The sequence below is a fragment of the Erythrolamprus reginae genome, unplaced genomic scaffold (genome assembly GCF_031021105.1).
Source record: "Erythrolamprus reginae isolate rEryReg1 unplaced genomic scaffold, rEryReg1.hap1 H_23, whole genome shotgun sequence".
NCBI classification, from domain to species: domain Eukaryota; kingdom Metazoa; phylum Chordata; class Lepidosauria; order Squamata; family Dipsadidae; genus Erythrolamprus; species Erythrolamprus reginae.
In genome coordinates this window covers 92,607-117,405 of record NW_027248477.1, presented here as the reverse complement: position 1 = coordinate 117,405, position 24,799 = coordinate 92,607, and the positions used below count along the sequence as shown (strand labels likewise).

General features: G+C 39.9%; 1 protein-coding gene across 1 annotated transcript; it reads right to left on the bottom strand.

Moving 5' to 3' along the window:
- Positions 1-201: 201 nt before the first annotated feature.
- On the bottom strand, positions 202-23,340 carry LOC139155493 (NACHT, LRR and PYD domains-containing protein 12-like). Its single transcript, XM_070730642.1, is given in 18 exon segments — positions 202-3,071; positions 4,108-4,278; positions 4,451-4,621; positions 4,805-4,975; positions 5,153-5,314; positions 5,500-5,670; positions 5,859-6,029; positions 6,369-6,539; positions 6,723-6,893; positions 7,646-7,816; positions 8,173-8,343; positions 8,421-8,591; positions 10,213-10,383; positions 11,595-11,672; positions 15,839-17,507; positions 19,883-19,915; positions 22,263-22,556; positions 23,252-23,340. Coding segments are annotated over 17 exon segments (4,164 nt in total). The 5' UTR covers positions 22,531-22,556; positions 23,252-23,340; the 3' UTR covers positions 202-2,998.
- Positions 23,341-24,799: the final 1,459 nt, after the last annotated feature.

Below are 24,799 nucleotides of genomic sequence, written 5' to 3'. Positions count from 1 at the left end.
GCCGTTGTCAGCATCTTTCATGCCGGCGGCTTCTAAGAAAATTTCAAATTTGGCCATATAGGCAGTCCAAGTGGACCTCTCAGGGTCAAACAAATCGGGTGGCTGGATGATCGAAGGGGTTACCATAATTATTTTTTTTCCGTTAAAAAAAATCGCCTCTACACCCTCGTCGCCAATGAAATGACCGAGAAACACAGTGACTAACTTTAAATCTTTATTCTATGTAGGAGATTAACAAGACGCGGATGTACTTTCACTCAGACGCGAGCTAGAGAGAAGCGCGTAAGACCGGAGGCGATTCCCTTTTATACAGTTTCACCTGGCAACAAGCGACGCCTGACAGCTCTGCAAGATTGGCGCCTAAACCGTACAGCCAATAGAAAGCAGGTAAACAACTTTTCATACAACAGTGATTTCTGCTTAACAACTCTACTTTTAAACTTTACCCAGCTACAGAATCTTGTGGAATCTTCTGGTCATAACACCTCCCTCTCTCTCTCTTGCTATCTCTCTCTTTCTTTCTCTCTTTTGCTTACTCTCTCTTTCTCTCTCCTCTCTTGCTATCTCTTTCTCTCCCTTGCTATCTTTCTCTTTCTTTCTCTCTTTCTTGTACACCACGCCGTAGCAGCGGCATTGGGCAGTAGCTGTGGGGTGGCGGCAGGGTGGTCAGCTGTGAGGCGGAGCTCCGGAATGGAGGCACCGACGGTGGTGGCTGGACGTGTTGCTAGATGCCGTACATGCTGGCGTTGCGCTGGGCAAGGGCATGGGGCTAGAGCCTCCATCCCGGCCCAGCCAGCAGGCAAGTGCCAGCCACGCAATGTCAGCTTGTACGGCGTACAGCAATATGTCCAGCCGCCGTCAGTGCCAGTACCTGTTGGCTATAAAAGCTGAGGAGAAAGGCAGCAATATGTAGTAATGTTGGTGTGCCGCAGAGAGGGAAAGAGGGGTGTGTGCATTTGTCTTTGGAGATAAAGCTGCCTGTAAAAACCTACAACGAATATGAAGAGAAACTGTTCCCCATCAGTAGGACTCAGTAGGAGTAATAATTAGAAGTGCAGTTGGTGCGGTAGAAGTGGGAAAAAGTGGAGCAGTGAGTACTAACCTTTGAGTTCTTGTATGTGACCTAAGTTTAGGTTAGCTCTCGTGGGTTTTGAGCCCACTGACTTGGGTGTACATAAAAGAACCTGTTGGTTTTAATTTTTACTATGGTAAATATTGATAAATATAAGCCATACAAACAAAAGCTCTTTTGAGATTCTCCCTAGTTTTTGAAAGTGAGAAGGGTTCTGAAAGAAAAAAAGTTTAATTAACAGCCTTAGAGCTCTTCAGCATTGCATTAAGTCACCCTCATCCTGTATTGATTCTTCTTCTTCTTCCATATCCATCATCAGACATTGGTGATTATGTTGGCAATCTTACTTTTGTCAACAGCCGCATGAAAAAGTGCTGCTGAGTTTTGTCCAAACCATGTTGAAGCCATAATGTTCTTCTTCTGCCTGGACCTCATTTGCCTTTAATCATTCCCTGGAGGATTAAGTGAAGGATGCCATATTTGTCTGGGTGTCGTATCACATGTCTGAAATATTCTAACTTTTGCTTTTTAATGGCTTTGATTATTTCCTTTTGCTTTCCCAGTTGGCTTATCACGTTCTCATTTGTGATTTTGTTAACCCATCTTATATGTATTAGCTGTAGTGATGCTGTCTAAATTCTATTCCAGTTCATGGAGACTCTGCTTAGATTGTGATGCTTCAGCAGTGACTAGCCAAGTGCTCTGTCTGAAGTGTGGGATAGCTACCTGTGTCCCCATTGGCCAATTCTCTGCTCCTGCATCCTCCCACTGCTAGAGCTTGCTGTAGGTGGACACATAAGGCTGACCCTTCTATGGGTTGCCTTTTCCTGCCTAATTGATCAATTTTTCCTTCTTCTTCTGAGAACACTGAAAGAAAACGGGAAGAGACCAGGTACAAAATTTATTTATTTATTCATTCATTCATTCATTCACTCATTCACTCACTCATTCATTCATTCATTCAGGGGTTTTTTTTATGCTGCCCTACTCAGACTCAGGGTGGCTTACAACATGTTAGCAATAGCACTTTTTAACAGAGCCAGCATATTGCCCCCTCAATCCAGGTCCTCATTTTAGTTCGAAGGATGGAAGACTGAGCCGGTGATGAGATTTGAACCACTGACCTGCAGATGTAGCAGTCAGCTTTAGTGGCCTTGCAGTATGTCCAGAATCCATCATGGATTTTCCCATGGGGAGGGGGGGTCAAAGGAAAGGACTGCAGTAGTTTTACTACTCCATCAGTGAACTTGTGGAGGAAATTGGGAGGACAAAAGAGTGAAAACAAGTAAGTTGGAGGTTAAATGTTCCAGGACCAAAATGGTCATGCAGGGCAATAATTGCATCTCAATGCTAAATAAAGGGCAGGAGTTTTCTAGATGGAAGAAAAGCAGAAGCAGCAAACTAAGCTCTGCTGTAATTGGTACAATCCAGATAGGATTCCTTTCATCTTGGAGCAGGAAGACAGGAATGGAGATGGCATTGGCAGTGGACTGGGGATAAGTGCAGCACATCAGATCCTCCCTTCTGAGAACGGTTGGGGTCCTGAACACCTGGCTGGCTACCTGGCCATACAAATACTGAAAACCAGACAGCTTTAGTCTGCATAGTCACTAGGGGTCAAGGCGAAATTGATGGCCCTTAATCAAACAGTCAAGCAACCAATGTTTCCTTCTCTTATTCAGACTTCAAAAGACAATAATCTGACAATATAAAAGAATTGTTGTCACTTATAATTTTGGGGGCTAATTTTGATCCCCCTAGTTTGGTATTTTTCATTTTCAAAAGTCTTCAGTTCAAATTATAGTTGCTGAAGGAAAGTTCTTTAAACTTTCACTTGAAAATACCATATTAAATCCCGGCTCCTCCTAACCATATTCTGAATGAAAATAAAAATAGATGAAACAAATAAACATGAAGAAACAGTGTCTACATGGAGGTCCTAGCAATGTGGTTCATGTCCATCCATTCTCCATACCGTGCGATATATTTTCCATTCAACCTATAATGAAACAAAAACTTATTTTAATCTATCAAACGATGAGTGCTCAGTAATGTCTCTATCAGAGCTATGAAGGGACCCACCTAGATATCTCTGAGGGTAGATCCAGATATCTAATTATCTGATCCACCCCACAGAATTCCACGGTTTATTTGATTTCACAATTTCAAGGTACATTTTGTCTGTTTCAAAAAACTTGATTTCCATTGTCTTTGGGGGGATTTGCTATCCCTATAAATTTATCCATTTTAGGAGGGGTTATTATGATTTACCACACAGTCAGCCAGATGTTCAGACTGGATTTGACATTTTTTGTCTACCTACCATGGCTGCTGCTTCTCAGTGCCACAGCGCTTTCCGGACGGGACTTAAGAGGAAAGTGGCGGCTCACAGATGCTAAATTGCACAAGATGCTCTCCCAGCAGTGTGAAGAGAAGCAGCCATTGCCCTAGAGAGCAGAGATGGAGGGGAGGAGGCCCCGAAAGGCTGCTCAGTCAACCTCACCACATAGAGGAAGCTACATGTGTGCATTCATGTGTGGAAACCATGCGAATATGCATGGAAGCCATGCATGAATGCATATGTAGAAGTTGCACGTGCACACACTGAAACGCACATGCTCGTATTTTCAGTGAACTAGTGGTGGAATTATTTGACTCCCACCACTGACTAAAACTCACCCCCTTCACTGTCACATCACATGGCCCAATCAATCCCCTGTGTCAGCTGCTGTCAAACTTCACTCCCTCCCCTCCAGTTGCCAGTAGCCAGACCTTGATCACATGTGAAAGAATGTTGTTGTTGTTATTATTATTATTATTATTATTATTATTATTATTATTATTTATTAGATTTGTATGCCACCCCTCTCCGCAGACTCTATACTATAGTTCCTTTGCTACTCTCCCATTCCTACTGTGGCAGCCCTGTAAAGTCTGACCAAAGATGGATCCAGGGCTGACAGATATATTTCCAGATAATAAACACTCAAGAGATGATTAGCACATCAACTGAAAAGAAAACAATGGATACTTACTCTAGTGCCTCAATATTACATTGAGGATGTTTGAGCCCTTTACACAGCACTTCCATTATTTTATCATCTGGGTTTTTGAGGGACAGTCTTAGCTCTCTCAGTCTCTGATTTTTCCTGAATAATAAGGCAAGATCCCTGCTAGAGGATTCATTCAAGAACTCTCCATCAAGCCTGCAGAAAGGATCCAAAAATTATTATTATTTCTTGAAAAATAGGCACGGAGTGTATTTGTGAATTGAAGTGGATGTTATTATGTATGGCAACTCCCTGGATATATTTCAGGAATATTAACTGCCAAAAATACATTTGTACAAATCAATCTGAAAGAATAAAATTCACTTACTGTAGCATCTTTATTGTACATTCTGGATGTTTGAGACCATCACACAGAAGTTCCATTTTTCTGTCATTTGCATCCTCAAAAGAGAAGTACAACACTCTCAAGCTGTGGTTTTTCCTGAATACTTCTGCAAGATGTCTACAGCAGGATTCTGTCACACTCTGAAAAGAAAGTCTGCAGAGAAAGGCCAAGAAAATATAATTACCTGTTTAAAAATAAGTATTTTTAATAGAAACTGAAGGGAATGTAATCATATATGCCAACCAAACTGCCTCTCTCTGGATATATTTCTAGAATATTAACAGTCCGTAGACATGTATGTATGACATTGAAAGGAAAAAAATAACAATGGCTTACTCTAGTGTCTGTATTGTACATTCTGGATGTTTGAGCCCATTGCATAGCAATTCCATTATTTTGTCATCTGGGTTCTTTAGGAACAAGTATAACACACTCAATTTTTGGTTTTTCCTGAGTAACTCTGCAAGATATCTGCTGCAAGATTCAGTCAGGGTCTTTCCATCCAGCCTGCAGATAAATAGACTGAATAATTAAAGTTATTTGCACAGAATGTGTTTTGTAGGAACTGAAGGAAATGGGATTATGTTCAGCAACTTAACAGCTTTCTCTCTTGATATATTTCCAAAATATTAACCATCAAAAGACAGTTGCGAAGATCAAACTGAAAGAGGAAAAATCACTTACTCTATTTTACATTCTGGATGATTGAGCCCATCACACATTAGTTCCATTCTTTTGTCATCTGTGTTATTAAGGAACAAATATATCTTTCTCAATCTCTGGTTTTTCCTGAGTACTTCAGCAAGATGCCTGCTGCAGGATTCTGTTTGGATCTCTCCAGCAAGTCTGCAAAAAAAAGTATGAAAAAATCACCATTATCTTTTGACAAAAAAGTCTAGAATATATTTTTAGAGAATGAAGTGAATGTTATTCTGAATGGCAACTGAACTGCCTCCGCCAGATATATTCCCAGAATATTAATAGTCAAAAACAGTTGTGCAGGTCAAATTGAAAGGGGGAAAACCATTTACCGTATCGTTTCTATTTTACATTCTGGATGACTGAGCCCATCATACATCAGTTCCATTATTTTGTCATTTGTGTTATTAAGGAGCAAATCTAACTCTCTCAATCTCTGGTTTTTCGTGAGTACTTCAGCAAGATGCCTGCTGCAGGATTCTGTCATGATCTCTCCGGCAAGTCTGCAAAACAAGTATGAAAAAATCACCATTATCTTTTGACAAATAAGTCTGGAATATATTTTTAGAGAGAATGAAGTGAATGTTATTCTTGATGGCAACTGAACTGCCTCCACCAGATATATTCCCAGAATATTAATGGCCAAAAAACATTTGTACAGATCAAATTGAAAAGGGAAAAGATCACTTACTGTAGCGTATTTACAGTACATTCTGGATGTTTGATACCCTCACACAGCACTTCCACTGCTTCGTTATTTTCATTGTCTAGGTACAAGTTTAACCTTTTCAATCTCTGTTTTTTCCTGATTACTTCTGCAAGATGTCTACTGCCAGATTTGGTGATGAACCCTTCAGTAAGGCTGTCCAAAAAAGGAAGGAAAATAACAATTATCTGTTGAAAAAAGAAGCATGCAATTTATTCTCATAGGAATTAAAGGAGTGTATGGCAGCAGAATGTATTCAAGGGAAAAAACAAAGTCCAATTGCCTTTTGGGAGGGGAGGGGGAAGCACTTTTGGGACAACCATAACCTGGATGATTGAGAATATCCATGGACAAAAGTATGGAATGTGTTTTATAGGAACTAAAGGAAACGTGATTATGTGTGGCAAATCCTCTCCCTGAATACATTTCCAGAATATTAATTTCCAAATGATGGTTCTGCAGACCAAACTGAAAGGAAAAATAACTGTCGCTTACTTTAGTGTCTCTATTGTACATTCTGGTTGTTTGAGCCCATCACACAGCACTTCCATTATTTTGTCATCTGGGTTCTTGAGGGACAGTATTAACGTTTTCATTCTCTGATTCTTCCTGAGTACTTCAGCAAGATGCCTGCTGCAGGATTCGTTCAAGACTTCTCCAGCAAGCCTGCAGAAAGCAGTCTGAAAAATTACAATTAAGTCCTGAAAAACAAGCATATAGCTTATTTTTATAGGAACTGAGGGGGATGTAATTATGCTTCAGCTGCTTTTCTCTGGATATATTTCCACAATGTTAATCATCAAAAGACGATTGCAGAGATCAAACTGAAAGGACGGAATAGTCACTTACTCTATTGTTTCTATTTTACATTCTGGATGACTGAGCCCATCACACAGTAGTTCCATAGTTTTGTCATCTGTGCTATTGAAGATCATATGTATTGTTCTCAATCTCTGGTTTTTTCTGAATAATAATGCAAGATATTTGCTAGAGGATTCAGTCAAGAACTTTCCATCAAGCCTGCAGAAAGGATCCAAAAAATTATTATTATTTCTTGAAAAATAAGCATGGACTGTATTTATATATGAATTTCCCTCCTGTCTCCAACCTTCCCTTTGTGGGAAGGTTGTAGAGAAAGTGGTAGTGCTATAGCTCCTAAGGTAATTGGAAGAAATGGATTATCTAGACCGTTTTCAATCTGGCGTCAGGCCTGGCTACAGCATAGAAACTGATGACTCTGATGGATGATCTCTGGCAAGCCCGAGATAGAGGTCATCCTCTATCTTGGTGCTACTTGACCTCTCAGTTGCTTTCAATACCATTGACCTTGCTATCCTTCTGTGATGGCTAAGGGAGTTGGGAGTGGAAAGTACCATTATACATTGGTTCTCCTCCTATCTCTCTGATCAGTCAGTGTTGGTGGGAGGACAGAGGTCGACCTTAGGCCTCGCCTCAGGGCTCGGTCCTCTCTCCTCTTTTATTTAACATCTGCATGGATAGATGGATAGATAGATAGACAGACAGACAGACAGACAGACAGACAGACAGACAGACAGACAGATGATAGGTAGGTAGGTAGGTAAGTCTGCAGAGAAAAGCCAAGAAAAATACAATTACCTATTGAAAAACAAGGTGGTTTTTTTACAGAAACTGAAGGGAATGTTATCATACATGCCAACCAAACTGCCTCTCCCTGGATATATTTCCAGAATATTAACAGCCCATAGACATGTACATTCTGAAACTGAAAGGAAAAAACAACAATCACTTACTGTAGTGACTGTATTGTACATTCTGGATGTTTGAGCCCATTGCATAGCAATTCCATTATTTTGTCATCTGGGTTCTTTAGGAACAAGTATAACACACTCAATTTTTGGTTTTTTCTGAGTACCTCTGCAAGATGTCTGCTGCAAGATTCAGTCAGGGTCTTTCCATCTAGCCTGCAGATAAATAGAATGAATAATTAAATTAAATTATATTTGTTCAAAAACAAGCATATAATGTATTATGTAGGAACTGAATGAAATGTGATTACGTACGGCAACTTAACAGCTCTCTCTGGATATATTTCCAAAACTATTCCTAAGAGGTCAGTAAGGGGCATGCATAACTACGCGAGAGTGCCTTCCATCCCCGTCCTAATGTTCCTCTTTTACTAGTATCATGTATATAAATATTATTATATTTTTGTATACTAATACGTACTGGACAAAACAAATAAATAAATAAAAAATAAAACATTTAACTATCAAAAGGCTGTTGCAGTAATTAAACTGAAAGGAGGAAAATCACTTACTGTATGGTTTCTATTTTACATTCTGGATGACTGAGCCCATCACACAACAGTTCCATTGTTTTGTCATTTGTGTTAGTAAGGAGCAAATATAACTCTGTCAATCTCTGGTTTTTCCTGAGTACTTCTGCAAGATTGCTGCTGCAGGACTCTGTCAGGATCTCTCCACCAAGCCTGCAGGGAACAGTAATCATGAAAAGACAGTTGCTGCAGAGATCAAACTGGGAAAAGGTGGGGTGGGGATCACTTACTGTAGTATTTCTATTTTACATTCTGGATGTTTGAGTCCTCTACACAGTAACTCCATTGATTTGTCATCTACGTTCTTTAGGGACAAGCCTAATGCTTTCAACCTTTGCATTTTACTGAGTACTTCTGCAAAATGCCTGCTGCATGATTCACTGATGGCCTTTCTTGCAAGCCTGGAGAAAAGGGGAAATTACAGTTATCTTTTGAAAAAGAACACTTGAATGTATTTTTATAATTATTGAATGAAATGTGATTATCTGTGGTATCTGAACTGGCTCCCTACTATTATGTGCACCAGGGTGCCTATTGTCCCTCTCCTAATGTTTGTTTGTTTGTTTGTTAATTGATTGATTGGTTGGTTGGTTGGTTGGACTTATATGCTGCCCCTCTCTGTGCACACGGGACAGCTTACAACATTCCCTCTTATTAGTACCCATCTTTTAGATATGAATAATGTTATATCTATGTACTGTATATTACCCACACGTACTTGACTAAATAAATAAATAAAATTGTCTAAATTAAGAATATTCATAGCTTCCCCAGATTGGAAGCTTTGTCTGCATTTTGGGGTTGAAAAGGGAGACATTTTAGCCTCTCCAGAACTGAACGGCTTCCCTTTGTCTTAATCCCTGCCAGTTAGCCTTCCTTTCCCTTTTTGTTAAGTTGCTAATGATGCACTCTCTTTGCTAGCCTTTCCCTCCTAGCTTCCTGCATTGTCTTCACAAATCTTTCTGAAGATGGTGCAGCTTTAGACATATGTAGGGAATGTTTACTAAGAAGCTGTGTCTAAAAAGGAAAGAGGTCCTGGGTGCTGGGAACTGAGAGTTTAAGTAGCTATGGGAATAAATGCTTGCTGGCACTTACTGAGTCTTTCTGGGCATGCTGTGAAATTCTGGGCATGCTTGTCACCTTGCAAACATAGTCCAGTGTAGTATTCTTTGTATAGGTCAAATGCCATATGGTTGGGCAAGCCCAGATATGACCAAAAGCCACATGTGGATGCTCAGTTCATATAATTCTGTTAGCACGGAGTTTCTGGGTAGGCCTGGGAAGCTCAAGCCTGGGGCAAGAGAAATGTGCCAGGGGGCTTGTTGCTAAGACTTCCTAAAAATAACTCCCTAAAGTTTGTCCTTGCTTCTGCTACATTATCAATGATATATTGTTCATTGTATACAAGTTATCACATCATGTAAAATTGTGCATGTGCACAGCCGAAGTAGGTTAGAGATAACAATTCTTTGTATAAGAAAGCTGGCTGGAAAATAAAAATTATTTTACTCTCTCCCACACGGTCTCTGGCTATCTTTGAACCCTTCACAACTATTCAGTCCAGCCAAATAACAAAATGATTGCTGTAAATTTCAAATAAAAACTTGAGATAGAGTTTTTAAAAAATTAAAGTATCTTGAGAATTTACAAAAAATGACCAAATACAAAATATGTAAAGTCCATCTCTAAACTTTTAACACATTAGAATTGAATTGAATTGAACTGAATCCTTTAGTTGATATTTGCAAATTGCTTAATTATCATTTATAAACTTGTGAGCTCAACTACTAGGAATCCCCCCTCCATCTAATATCTTCTAGAAAATTGTTATATTAAATTTTTGTGGTCTTTCGATTATGATCACAAATATAGTATAATTGTATCTTAGAAAACAGTAATCTGGAAGGAACAGAAAAGAATATGGTTAAATTTCAAAACTATAACCGTCTTTTCCTGGCTCTTTTCCAGAGCTCAAGAGAAAGCATCACACATCAAACTGTGAAAGAAATACTGAACACTCACACTAATGTTTCTATTTTACAGTCCATGTGTTGGAGCCCCTCACACAACAGTTCTGCTGCTCTGTCATCTATGTCCTTGGGGGCCAAGCGTAACATTTTCAATCTCTGGTTTTTCTTGAAGACTTTAGCAAGATGCCTGCTACAGGACTCTGTGAAGGACCAGCCATCCAAACTGAAAGAACAGTAATCACTCAGAAGAATTAAAATGATACCTTCTGATTAGTAGTACCACATATAAAAATAGATGGTAAAGACAATAATAATTAAAAACAATTAAAAGCAATAGTTATGGGCAGTTAATCAAGAAATTTTCAGAGTTTATATTCTCTTACATTCCATTTATTTTATTTTTGAGGCTTAGAACAATTTTTTCTGTGCCAGCACTAATGGCTATCAGGCAGCAAGGTAGTAATGTGGATGCTTTCCCAGTCCAGTGACATGCAAGCTCCCACAGACCCTTGAGATGTTTTTAATCAATATTCAATGACAATGTAAATGTAGCCACAAACTGACATAGATTGATACTGGGAACCCAATTACAAGTGACAACTGCAAATTAAAAAACCCAAGAAACCCAGTAATGGGAAGCCTCACAGATCTGAGGCTTACAAAGTTGTTCTCAGCATTTGCTCTCAAGAAGTGAGGCCAATAAATCAACTACACTGAGCTCCCATTCAATATGCAGCTGTGGCAGTTTCCTTCTCAGCTTTGACTCTTCTGCAGGTTTCTTGCCAAATCTCTCAAATATTCCACATTTTTCTTTATAGGAGTTGTTGCTGGGTGCAAACAAGGCATCCTGGGGGCTTACTGGAATTGAACTTTGGCTCCACTGCAACTGGAATCATCCAAGCCAAGACAGGTCAAGAAACTTCTCTTTCTCTCCATCCTCTTTATCAAAGGACATGACCAGTACATTTATACAACTTTGGAGTCAAGAATGGTATTTTAAAGAATAAGATTGCCATGGCCAAAGCCACTTTAGATCATCTAGTCGAGGATGTCAAATTCCTGACCTGTGGGTTGGAAGCGTCACTGGCCATACCCACGCCCATTTTAGCAAAGGGGGAAAAGTTGCAATATGTCATGTGACAACTTAATGCTGCGAGTTTCACCCCCCGATCCAGTCAATCAGTTACACACAGAACTATTATGCATAGGCAGTGAAGGACTACCAAACTTATGCAGGATGGCCTGCATTTTCTTTCAACATCTTTCAATGCAAATTGGGTGGTCTGGGGTGGAGCTCCATTTTTGTTACCCAACTGCGTCGTCGTTGTCATCTTCCCCGCCCCCCCCCCCCCCCCCGGTTCAGGCAGTAACCCACCCCTGTGCATAGGTTTCTGTATCAATAACATTTAGGATAAAATTCATGCAGTTTCTTACCGCAGATCTCTTAGCTTTCTCAGCTTTGTCAGTGCTTTAAAGAAATCTTCCATATACCTTTCATCCAAATTCCATTCCCTATAAGGGGAAATATATTTTTGCTGTCACTTTTCGTTCAATATTTTCAGTTCCATAGTTTACAACTATAATTAGCATGCCAGTCTATTTGTAAAGTAATCATAAATAAATGTATTCATGTTCCAATATGGGAAATTAATAACAGAAAAAGATCATTTGTAAATGAAAAGTTTATAGAAATTGGTAGTCCGCAACTAGCAACAATAATGGAGCCTGCCAATTACATTCAGAAATTGTGACACTGTCAAGTGAAGTGCCAATGTAATTGGCTTATGACTGCCCCATTCAGTCTGCCCTTGGTTTAATTATTAAATGAAGAACAGGATGCAGCAGGGTTTCAGAGAGAAGTTCCAGGACAGAATGGGACAACTCTCCGAGTCTTCGGAGAGAGGCGGCATACAAAGCTAATAAATAAACTTGTTTCAGCCAACTTGACACAGTCCACTTGCCATAGTCAACTTGACATGGGACAATTCATTATGGGACAATTTAACAATACTATTTAAGTATTTTTAAAAATATATTTTTAAAAAATCTTGCTATTTGCATTTCATTTCCCCCCCTCCTTTTGCATTCTTTCTTTAATGATTCAACCCCACCATTTCTTTGATATTAGTGTAACTCTTGTCCCAGCAAGTTGCAACAAGACCGCCTTCTGCCGCACGAATCCCAGCGACTGGTTAGGTCCCATAGAGTTGGCCTTATCTGGGTCCCATCGACTAAACAATGCCGCTTGGCGGGACCCAGAGGAAGAGCCTTCTCTGTGGCAGGCCCAACCCTCTGGAACCAGCTCCCCCCAGAGATTAGAATTGCCCCCACCCTCCTTGCCTTTCATAAACTTCTTAAAACCCACCTCTGCCGTCAGGTATGGGGGAATTGAGACACCTCCCCTGGGGCCTATACAGTTTATGCATGGTATTTTTGTGTGTATGTTTAGTGATTTTAAATTATTAGATTTGTTATACATTGTTTTATTGTTGTGAGCCACCCTGAGTCTACGGAGAGGGGTGGCATACAAATCTAATAAATAATAATAAATAATAATAATTATGGCGAACCTCTATGGCATGTGTGCCACAGGTGGCATGCAGAGATATCTCAAAGGGTATGTAAGGCGTTGTCAACTCCAGTGCACATGCATGTACTGGCCAGCTGATTGTTTTGTCTTGGGGAAGGCTCTTTTCACTTTCTGGGGGCTTTGTGGGGGGGCTTCCCTTAAACCTCTGGAGGGTGAAAAATGGCTCAATGAGCAAACCGAAAGTTGAGAAAAACAGACTTCTCTCTTACCCGTTAGAGAACATATGCACCAAGTCAAATTCCTTGTGTGTCCAATCACACTTGGCCAATAAAATTCTATTCTATTTGGGGGAAATTACAGTTACCATTATTAGGTAGCAAGGTAAGGGCTGGGCCGGGTGGCAGAACAGGTTGTGAGCGGGCTATTTGTGGCGGAGCGGCCGCTTACAGTGGGATAAGAGGGGGAGCGGTGGAGCGAGCGGCAGTGAGCAGGCGGTGAGAGAGCAGTGGGAGCAGCTGCGAGCGGCGGTGGTCACTTACCTTGTTTTGGCCTATTTGCAGGCCTTTTTGCTTCTCCGCATGCGCAGAAGTAAAAATAAAAAGAAATCTCACACACGGGCATCCCTGCGTAGATTTCAGCTTCTGCGCATGCACAGAAGCTGAATTCTGCGCTGGGCACGAGTGATCCCAGCCCATTCCGGTAGCACCTGGAATAGTGGCCCACCCCTGGATGGGAGGAATAAAATAAGCATTGGGAGCTGTAGTGAGCACAGTCTGAGCAGAACATGAGCTCACCCTTATGGCTACAGCAGAAGAAGACACTGAAATCTGGAAAAAGCTCTTCAGACAGCTTCATTTCCAGTAAATAACAAACAGCTCAAAACTACAATGAGGAAATTATCCATGTTTCAATTTTCATTTAAGCCAAAGTTCACAAGTATTTTAAAAAGTATTGCAAAATTAATAGGAGTTCCCTTAAATGTTAATCCTACAGTATTCAGTATAGCCATTCTCCCAACAACACTAGAAAATGTGTTCTTTATCAATTCAGTGCTGAAACAGAGAAAATATTCTAAGAACTGGTCCAAGTCACACCACAGGGAGGAATTGCTTTAAATTCTCAATCTAACTCCTTATTTAAGATGAAAAATGAGGTAGCGTTTGAATTAAAATTCTAAGATAAAACTATATAGTCCATTTTTTAAACTTGCTAATTTCAAAATGACCTTTTTAAAAGGGGATACTTAAGAGGTTTCCAATTATTACAGATGCATCTTCTTATGCTATCTGCAACTTAAGATGAAAATTTTATATACTTTGGAGCATTTAAGGGTGTTAAATGTAGCTCTTTTTAGTTAAAAGGTGATTTCTGGTAGAACTTTAGCAATTACAAATAACTCTTACTAAATGCAGTATTTCATGAACAAAGAAACTCCATTTTATTCTCTTCTCTTCCGTATTCAAACACATTTCATACTAGGACATTGCTCTCAGCCCCCTATCTTTCTAAACTGCATTCCTCGCATTCCTTCTAGCCTTCTCCAGTTAACAAGATTTATGTCCTCACAGCATGATTCTAAAACAGCAGAACTGACTGTTAATCAACACAGAATGCTTTTGCTTACTTGGAAGCCGAACGGAAACCTTCCATCTTTTTTCTCTGCAACGTTGAAACTCCACTCTTCTTCCCCACTGACCCCCTGACGTACCAAATACATCACTACAGTATTTAACTCATTCCTCCCCTTAATATCTTCTTCCAAACACCTGTTCCTTACGTTTTTGGACCCTTCTGAATTTAGGATTTACCCAACGAACGTCTGATTCTTCCTCGCTAGATTCTGAACTCATAGCCCCATCCTGTGGCTGGCCTCCCACCCGATCTACTACCTGTAACCCCGGGCCCATTATCTGTATCAGAGTCCTCAATTTCTTCATCATCCTCCAACTGACCAGGAGTATGTACAACAAAAGGGAGAGAGATACTGGCCTTTGCTGTGGCCAAGAGAGCTTCCAATCAATCTTTAAAGACATTAGTGTCAGGCTATGTATAAAACAATAATCCTCCGCCCTTTTTGGTGGTTTATTTAAAATTACTGCATCCTGTAGATCTCAACAGCAATTGTCTCTCTGATCTTGAACTGAGCACTTCCTAGAGATATCATTATTAGGTTCTTTAAGTGCAAGAGAAATTGACTGCTATTGGACAACTGCTTGTTTTCAGTTAATCATCCTCTGAGCCTATCTAGCTAAAGCCATCTTCACTCCTTCACTGTTAACGCCTTCACTGCCAAGAATTGAGCTCTCTAACTTAGCTGCTCAAAGACATTTATGCATACTTCTAAGTGACATTTTTCTGGTCTATTGTTATGCTCGCATCACTTCGAGGTTTGACTACTGCAACGCTCTCTACATGGGGGTACCTCTGAAGAGTGTTCGAAAACTCCAGATCGTGCAGAATGCGGCCGTGAGAGCTATCATGGGGCTCTCTAGATTTGCCCATGTCTCATCAACACTCGGCGGCCTGCATTGGTTGCCGATTAGTTTCTGGTCACAATTCAAAACATTGGTAATGACCTATAAAGCCCTACATGGCATCGGACCAGAATATCATTGGAACCGCACGAATCCCAGCGACCGATAAGGTCCCACAGAGTTGGCCTTCTTCGGGTCCTGTCGACAAAACAATGTCATCTAGCAGGCCCCAGGGGAAGAGCCTTCTCTGTGGCGGCCCCAGCCCTCTGGAATTAACTCCCTGCGGAGATCAGAACTGCCCCCACCCTCCTTGCCTTTCATAAGCTATTGAAGACCCACCTATGTCATCAGGCGTGGGGAAATTGAGATACCCCAGGGTTTATATTGTTTATGTATGGTATGATTGTGTTGCATGGTTTTAGAAATGGTTTTTTAGATGTCTTTTAAATATATTAGATTTGTTACACTTTTGGTATTGTTGTGAGCCACTCCGAGTCTCTGGAGAGCGGCGGCATACAAATCTAATAAATTATTATTATTATTATTATTATTATTATTATTATTATTATTATTATTATTATTATATTTAAGAGTATAGGTTAGAGACTAGTGGTGGTAGAATTGGAAGCTGAATTAAATGCCCAGTGGGTTATAAACTTACAAAGAATACTTACTCAATTTTTGAAAAAAATATTTTTTCCTCTTCCCGATATGGAAATGTAGGGATTTCAATATAGAATTCCTTCAAATTTTTGCAGTGTTGTATACAATAGGCCAGGAATATCAATTCCATATCAGAGTTGCATCAAAAATTTATTTTAGTGACACCATATAGTGCATCATTTACAAAATTGTCATCTTGTGTCTCATATAAATAAGCGAATGTTTTTTTTTTTCTTTTGTCAATTTTAAATTTCACCCAGTCTAATAAGAACTCTTTATTCTTAGGAGAAATTTCCCATCCAAATTCTTTTTTCAGCTGTCTCATTCTTTTTTCTTCATTTAAAAAACCAAAAAGAAAGCGAAATCCTACTGCAAAATCACTCCTAAAAGATTTATGACACTTTAACAGTGTCTGTAAATTTGTATTCCAGTTTTCAGAATGGTGCTCCTGTCCTACTTCTAGGACATAAAACAAGGCAGCAAAAAACTCCTGGAAGCTTAAATGAATGAAGCTATAGGTTTGAATACAATCAATGTCTCTTTTGAAGACATGTTGATTTAGAAAGAGGGGGAGGTAGTCTCTTTGATCTAAACCATGCTTCTTGACATCTTTCTCCATAAACAATATTTTCCGTTTCCAGACTCCCTCTGCAGCTAAAGAGCACAAACCTTTAACATTTGCTTGGACATCCTGTTTGGATTCTTTATGATGAAACTTTAACAAACTGGAGAAATATAGCATATATATTGCAGTGAGGGTGTATGGTGTCTTCTGGAGATCCTTGCCTCTCTCCAGCTCCTGTTTCATCACTGTGCAGATGATCCAGCTCACAAGAGGAATCACACACATGGTGAAAATAGTATCATTTTGTTTAACAAATCTGAGAGCTTGCATTGCTTGGTCTTTGTTTTCAAAAAACTTGTAGAAATATTCTTCTCTCTCTTTGGTGGAAAACCCCAATACCTCAAAATAATGTGGATGTTCTAAACATTGATTGAGTTTCTCCAAAGCAGTTGGTCTTGTTGTGATTATAAGAGAGGATTTAGGAAGAATCTTCTTTTGAAATAAATTACTCAAAAGAATTCTCACTGGCTCCTTCTTCCAGGGATCAGTGCAACAGTAGTTTTCAGTCTGATTAAAGGAATGTCTTAATTCATCAAACCCATCAATTATGAACAGAAGCTTCTCTTCATTCTTCAGTATGTTTTGAATGACATTTTTCACTTTTTGACACTTGAGCCATTCATTTGAAATTATTTCTGCAATGCTAGTTTTCTGGGACTCTGCATGAAAATTCATCTCACTGCAGCTAATATAGAAAACATAATTAAATTTATTTTGGTAAAGTTGTTGAGAAGCCCAGTCAAACATGATTTTTTTGGCCATCATTGTTTTTCCAATTCCTGCAGCTCCTTGCAACACAACAATTTGTGGAGTTAATCCATATTTATCAGGGTTAAATAATGTTTCAATGCTGGTTGAAATCTCAGCTCTTTTGTTGATGATTTCAAGATGTTTCCTTCCCATAGCCAGAATTTCATCTTCTTTCTCTTCTTCTGACTGGTGATAATCTAGCAAGATTAGCTCTGAATATCTCTGGTTTAGGGGCACGTATTCACCAGGAATAGCATTCGGATCCTTGATCATTGCAAATTTTTGTTTAATGTAGTTTCTGTATTCTAAGGGAAGAATGAATGGAATTAGAAGCATTAAAAATAAGCCTGCACAAGACACGCAATTAAGTGTTTTGTTTCTGTATCTTTTTCTTGGGACCATCTCATCTGCTCTCTGAATTAATGAATTCTGGGAAGTTTTAGAGTACTTTTTAATTGGTTTGTCAGAATTGATGAGAATAGAAAAAAATCTTGTTAATCAATACATGAAATATTTCATTTTAAACTCTTTTATTCCACATAATGTTTCTCAAATGATTGCATTAAATACCTATAAATTATATAAAGATCTTTTTTTGGACCTCAATAAATGGAAATCTTTAAACAATACCCCCTTGGGAAATAATTAATACTTCCATAATTAGTGTAATCCAGGATTCCTACCAGTTCAGACCAGTTCTATAAAATCGGTAGTAACTTGGCGACCTAGGTCCCTAGAACCAGTAGCAACCTAGGCCTGCCATGCCCCTGAACCAATTTTGCTTTTTGCTTCATTGCCTGCACAAAAGTTAAGTACTGTGTATGCGAGCGCACATGCGTGGCACATAATAGGTATGTGTGCATGCACAAAGTGCGTCCCTGAGTGAACTGGCCGCAAAACAAACCGGAACCACTCCTGGTGTAATCCCCAGCATATTTCATATTTAATATGGATGTCTTTTTTATTCAGAGAACATATACATATATACGCAAACACAGAGATGATGGATTGTCCATAAATTAAATATATTATTTTATAAATTTTTATGGGGTTCTTCAATTCAAGCTAGTTATCTCAATGTATTATTATCAAAGGTTGTTGGTTTTTTTTAAAGATGCACTTGTTACTGAAAAATGTGACTTGGGTTTCCATAATTCTGAATTATACTATTATGCATATATTCAGATGATACCAAATTTGGAGCAACTTCATTTAATATAAATTCTTCTTCCTACGGTCTTTTGGAATATTCATATGTGGCATTCTTGGAAGCACTGTCCTCAAAGCATAATAGATTAGACATAAACCCTGTCACAATAACATTTCTGAATATTGTGAGATATTATTTCAGGAAATGTTTGATCTTATTATACTTTTTCTTATGTTAAATTGATGCAGTGCAATAATCCAGAACTTACAATTAAGATTTGGATACATGCTTAATTTTTTAAAATTTATTTTAGATTAGTTAAGGGAGTTAAGGGAGAGAGGCCAGCTTATGCCGCCTTTAAAGGGCAAGGCACCCTGCAGCCGCGTCCTCTCCGCGGTGGGCCGACACAGAGGGAAGGAAGCCTCGCCCGAGAAGAGCAGACGTTTTTATTATTATTTAAATCTTCTCGCCTGCCTGCCTGTCATCGCCATGACCGAAGGAGATATTGCATTGATTGGCCTGGTGGTCATGGGTCAGAATCTCATCCTCAATGATAATATTGAGATTTTATTATTTCCTTTTTTAAAGGATAAATATGTTTTTATTTCATTGATAATAATAAGTTACAGGTAGTTCCCTCTAACTGCAATTGGAAATTACAACTCAGTTGCTAAATGATGCAGTCGTAAAGAGAAAAATCAGAGACTACACCTGATTTATGACTTTAATTCTAACTGTGGTTGTTAGCAAATCACCACAGGCATTTAAGGATAATCTCATGTTACCATGATTTGCAATTTTCTCCCAGCTTCCCCCTTGACTTTGATTTTTGGAAGCCAGCTATGGAGATTTCAAATGGAATGCTGGTGACCATGAGAAGCTGTGACCCACCATAAATGCATATCAGTTGCCATCCTAATTTGGACCAGTAGTATTTTAGCTTGAGAGAGACACATAAATCATTAGAAGGGATAATCAAATCTTATGACACTCAAAATCCCACAATTACTCTTTATAAATAATGGTATTCAATAAATCATTTTGATTTGCACATTTTAAAAAGTGAATAGAATAAATCAGTAGAGATTGGATCCAATTTAACAACAAAAGATTAATAATTTTGACATCAAACCTACATTAAAATGTTTAATAATATTGATATAGATTATTTTAAAAAAAATTCAACATAAAATAATACTTTTTACTTATATATCTCTATCACATTTGTACAGAAAAAGAATCAATAAGCATTGCCATTTTGGAGATGTACCAAGAATTACTTAGTTTCCTTTTGGGAAATTCAAAATCAGGAATCATTTAAATTTGTCCCTTTCTCTTTCCTTTCGTCTTTCCCTTCTTTTTCTCCTGGTCAGCATTGCAAAACCATCCTGGAGTTTTCCCCATCAAGATTTTTGAGATGATTAATATTTACAGTGGTTTGCATAGAAGGGGAAGGAGAAGGGAGGAATTGCTCATGCTAAATTAATTTTACACATAATACAATAATCCTTTGAATGATTCCTACCTTACCTTATAAAACTGGAAGTTGGTGAGCATCAACATCTACAATTACAGATAAACTAGAATTAGTAAAACACACATTATAAAAATTGGTAAATCACAGAGCATTTAAAAAAATAGATAAGTGCATCGGTATACATTTTCTATCAATGTCTACATTTACAATGTATATTAGATTTCTTATAATTCCTGTTCCTTTCTATATACTTATTTTCCTCTTTCCCCTTCTTCTTTCATAAGCAGGCTTGAATGGACTAAGAGGCCACATGTAGTGGTGAAAATTACAGTACTGCTCTTGCCCTCTCTCCCAGCCCTGCATTGCTTAGAAGGGGAGCTGCCATCAAGCCTTTCTCTCGGTTCCTCAGATACTAAGCCAAAAGAATATTGTAATCAATAGTATCAATATCATTCATAAATCAAGAAGGGCTAGGACAAATATATTACCTATGTCCTAGGTCCATGATGGTGAACCTATGGTATGGCATGTGGGGCCATCTCAGCGGGCAAGTGAGCCAACATTGGGTTTTGGACAGAGATGCAGGAGCATGCGCAGGGTAGGGGTTCACACAGCCTGTTTTTAGTTCCAGGCGGCTTCAGGAATCTCTGCTAGCAGAAAAACGGAGCATGCAGGAGTGCGGCACTCTCCCTCCGAAGCCCATTTTTAGTTCCAGGTGACTTCAGGAATCTCTGCTAGCAAAAAAAAATGGGACATACGAGGGTGTGTTTCTCTCTTTCTGCAGCCCGTTTTTTGTTCCAGGCAGCTTCAGGAAACTCTGCGGCCATGCAAGAAGCCTGCTCGGCTTGGGAGACTTATAAATTTGATAGAAATCCCTGGCCTCCTACAGAGTGGGAAGAAAGTTTCTCCTTTAAAAGAGGAGGGGGTCCTCCTCCAAGCAGCTTTGCCTCCCCCTTGTCACCCTCCTTGTGTGCTACTAAGAACAACTTTCCAAACCAGGGTAGATGCCTTTCCAAGCCAAGGGAGACACCGGGGGGGGGGAGGGTGTTTGATCTGGGGGATTGTTGCCCCCTCCCAGGCAGGGAGTTGCTGATGTAAATCTGCCTTAGCCATTTTGGCTTCGCTGAGTTGTACTAGACAGCTGGTTAGTGGAGGAGCAGGAGTGGCTCTGGCCCCATCACCCCGCCCAGATACCTTTCTGGATTTCGGGTGTCCTGGAGGGCGGAGGGAGGGGGTCCACCTCTGGGAATTTTTCCAAGCCAGGGGAGATACCTCTTTCTTGGGGGCTGATGGATGTTGCCCACCTGTCCTTGCCACTGCCACCTCCTTGCCTCTGGTGATGGTGGTACTTGGCAGTGGCAGGAACAGTAGGCCACGGCTTCCTTCCTTCCCTCCTGGAGAAACCACTGGCATGGAGGGGAGCTGTCCCAGGAGGACCAGAGGAGAGAGCAGCTCCTCACTTATGAAGACAAGCTGGCTGGGAAGTGGTAACAGGTACACTGGCCCAAAATAGATGCATGCGCAGGGGAGATACGCATGCATTATGCATGGCACATGCAGAGGGTGAGCATGGGAAGCACATGTGCAGATGGGGTGTGCATTGCATTATGGGTGCAAGCACATGCATGGTCTGTCGAGGGCACACCCACATACTTTGTGCATGCAATGCCAAAAGGGTTCGCTGTCACTATCCTAGACTCTTTCATTAATGTTATCAATACCCAACCTGAAACACAAATGGAAAGGATCTGTAGCCCAACCTGAAACACAAATGGAAAGGATCTATATAATTGTTCCCTGCCTTAGAGCTGTAAGTCTATCATCTTCTCAAAAACCTTCCCCAAAAAGGGAAATTTGCAGATAAGGATAAAATTATTTACTGAAACTGGATCCAGTGATAGATCCTTTCTTAAGGACAGGGTAGACAGTTACTTCCTTTTTAAGTAGGTAGAATCATCCCTCCCATCAAAAATAATTTTTATCTCTTGGACTCAGTTACATGTGACCACCTGGAAGGCCTTAATTAACCAATAGGGACATCAGTCTAAAAGAGGGTAGGATTCAACACCCCTCCCCCTAAGGACCCAAGGCATTTTCTCAAGACTTAAGTGGCTCAAAACCAGAACAAGATGCTCCAATTTCAGTTCTTTTACCCTCTGTGAACTTAACATTTTTATTTGAGAGTGATAGGAAAGTGCCAAATTGAGTTACAATGTTGGTGCTTAGCTTAGATTTGATTCCAGGCTCAAGATAAGGTATTTCAAACGAAAGTCCCACTCTGAAGTTCCAGCATACCATTGCTAATCATAATAAACAACAAATAATTGGATTCAAGGTTGAATCCGAACAAGATTCAGCTGGAAAGAATAGGTCTCTATTGCCATTTGATCTTAAATGGAAATAACATTTGTGTAATGTGTTGGATTTTCTTACCTTTATTTTCTTCAAGATTTTTTGCAAGATCATTTCTATTGCATTTTCGAAGGACATCAATGCATACCTCTAGAGCACCTTCTCCATAATATTGAATCAGGAGTTCTGCAACCTCTTGTTGTAGATCAGCTTTATCCAATAAAGCCATAGGACTGTTTGGCCTTCCATCATAATTAATACTATTGAGCCTCCATTTAAATTCTTTAAATTGCTTCTCCACGACTTCAATCAATGCATTGAAAATATCTTCTTTCACAGTGCTACTCATTGCAACTGTGATGGAGAATATCCAATCTAAAATTTAAATTTAAAAATTAAACTAATGTGAAAAATGAAGTCTGAAAGGATCACATACCTAAGACCGCCTTCAAACAACCCAAATGATGCCTCTATATATAGACATCACCAATGTTCCCTCTAATTTTTTCCCGGTGTGGGCGGAAAAGTATAGTGTATGAGCGACAGTTCCTTTGGGACTGGGCGGCATAGAAGAATAAATAAAAATAAATGAATAAATAAATAAATAAGGAAAAAAAATCCTTTTTTATTAAAAGAAATTAATAATAAAACAAAACCAAAATCTATTTTATTACTATCTTCTCCTCTTTTTCCATCCCTGTCTCCTCTCCCCTTGTGTGTGTGTGTGTGTGTGTGTGTGTGTGTGAACTCTTGAACCATTTCCAATAACAGGTGAGCTATTGGAAATGGTTCAAGAGTTCACACACATACACACACACACACACACACAGCTGGGGTTTTTTTTCTCTGTTATTATTTGGGTGCTTTTTACCACATGCTTTAAATCAGAGGTCCCCAACCTTTTTTGCACCAGGGACCGGCTTTAAGCTAGACCAGTTTTCCATGGCCCGGTATGTGGGGGGGGGGGGGGGGGCTTTGGTCATATGGGGGTGGGGTTATGGAGGGGTGGAGCTTAGTGCATACTTATCATATAATTATGACATTTATAATGAGAATGCAATTCAACTTACCATAGGTTCAGAATGAGTGGGAGCACCAGGCTTGTTTCCCTGGATCAGTGGGAGCACTGGGCTTGTTTTCCTGCAACAAGACGGTCCCATCTAGGGGTGATGGGAGACAGTGAAACCCGAAGTGTGTTCCTTATGTCCAGTCTACTCCGTAATCTCGTTTTTGCTGTTGTCATGGCAGAAAACCCAGTTTCACAAAGATAGGATGTTGGAAAAGGAAGCAGAGTTTTCAGTGCTTTGGTGGCGATCCCAGGATATTCAGCCTGGACTTTAATCCAGAATGTTGGGAGATTTGAAGTCTCAAACATACTTTTAAGGCTACCATCATTTGCAATCTCAAGCAGTTGGTCTTCTTCAAGCACGGACAAGGTCGATTCACCTGGCTTGTTCACAAATGGGTTGCGAATCCATTCCTTCCTAGTTCGTGGGTCTTTTGTGGTCGGAAAATAGCGCTCAAACTCTTCTGAAAGCTGAGATAGGTGATCATGTACCAGCTGGGAGAATGAAGGCTCAGGCTCGGTCTCTTCCAAAATTCCTGCTAATGTTTGAAACATGTCAAATATCCCTGTTCTCACTCGCAGTCCCCACCAGAGCCGCCATCAGGAATTTTGGGGCCCCATACAGCCTAAGTGTCTGCCCCCCCCGGCCATTTTAAAACTACTGCCCCCCAAATCCCGTGCCATGCCCACCATGGCCACACACCCTGGGCAAGCCATCCCCCGGCCCTCTGAGGTCAAACACAGCTCTGATGTGGCCCTCAATGAAATTGAGTTTGACACCCCTGGCCTAGAGGCTAAATCCTATGAACAAGGGCTTAGAGAATGAGTATGTTTAGCTCAATATAGAAAACTGAGGGGGAATATAATAGTAGTTTCCCAATCCTTAAAGGGCTGCCACAGAGCAGATGGCATCTATTTATTCTCCATGCCACCTGAAGATAGTACAAGAAGCAATGAGCGGAACCTCACCAAGAAGAAATGCAATCTGGAAATAAGGAAAAACTTGGGACTGGGCGGCATAGAAATAAATAATAAATAAATAAATAAATAAATAAATCCCTTCTTTTTTATTAAAAGAAATTAATAGAAACATAGAAGACTGATGGCAGAAAAAGACCTCATGGTCCATCTAGTCTGCCCTTATACTATTTCCTGTATTTTATCTTAGGATGGATATATGTTTATCCCAGGCATGTTTAAATTCAGTTACTGTAGATTTACCAACCACGTCTGCTGGAAGTTTGTTCCAAGCATCTACTACTCTTTCAGTGAAATAATGTTTTCTAAGGTTGCTTTTGATCTTTCCCCCAACTAACTTCAGATTGTGTCCCCTTGTCCTTGTGTTCACTTTCCTATTAAAAACACTTCTCTCCTGGACCTTATTTAACCCTTTAACATATTTAAATGTTTCAATCATGTCCTCCCTTTTCCTTCTGTCCTCCAGACCAGCGTTTCCCAACCAGTGTGCCGCGGCACACTAGTGTGCCGCAAGACATGGCCAGGTGTGCCGCGAAATTCCTAGGGCAACTCCAGCTGGGCGGGGCGCTGCCGG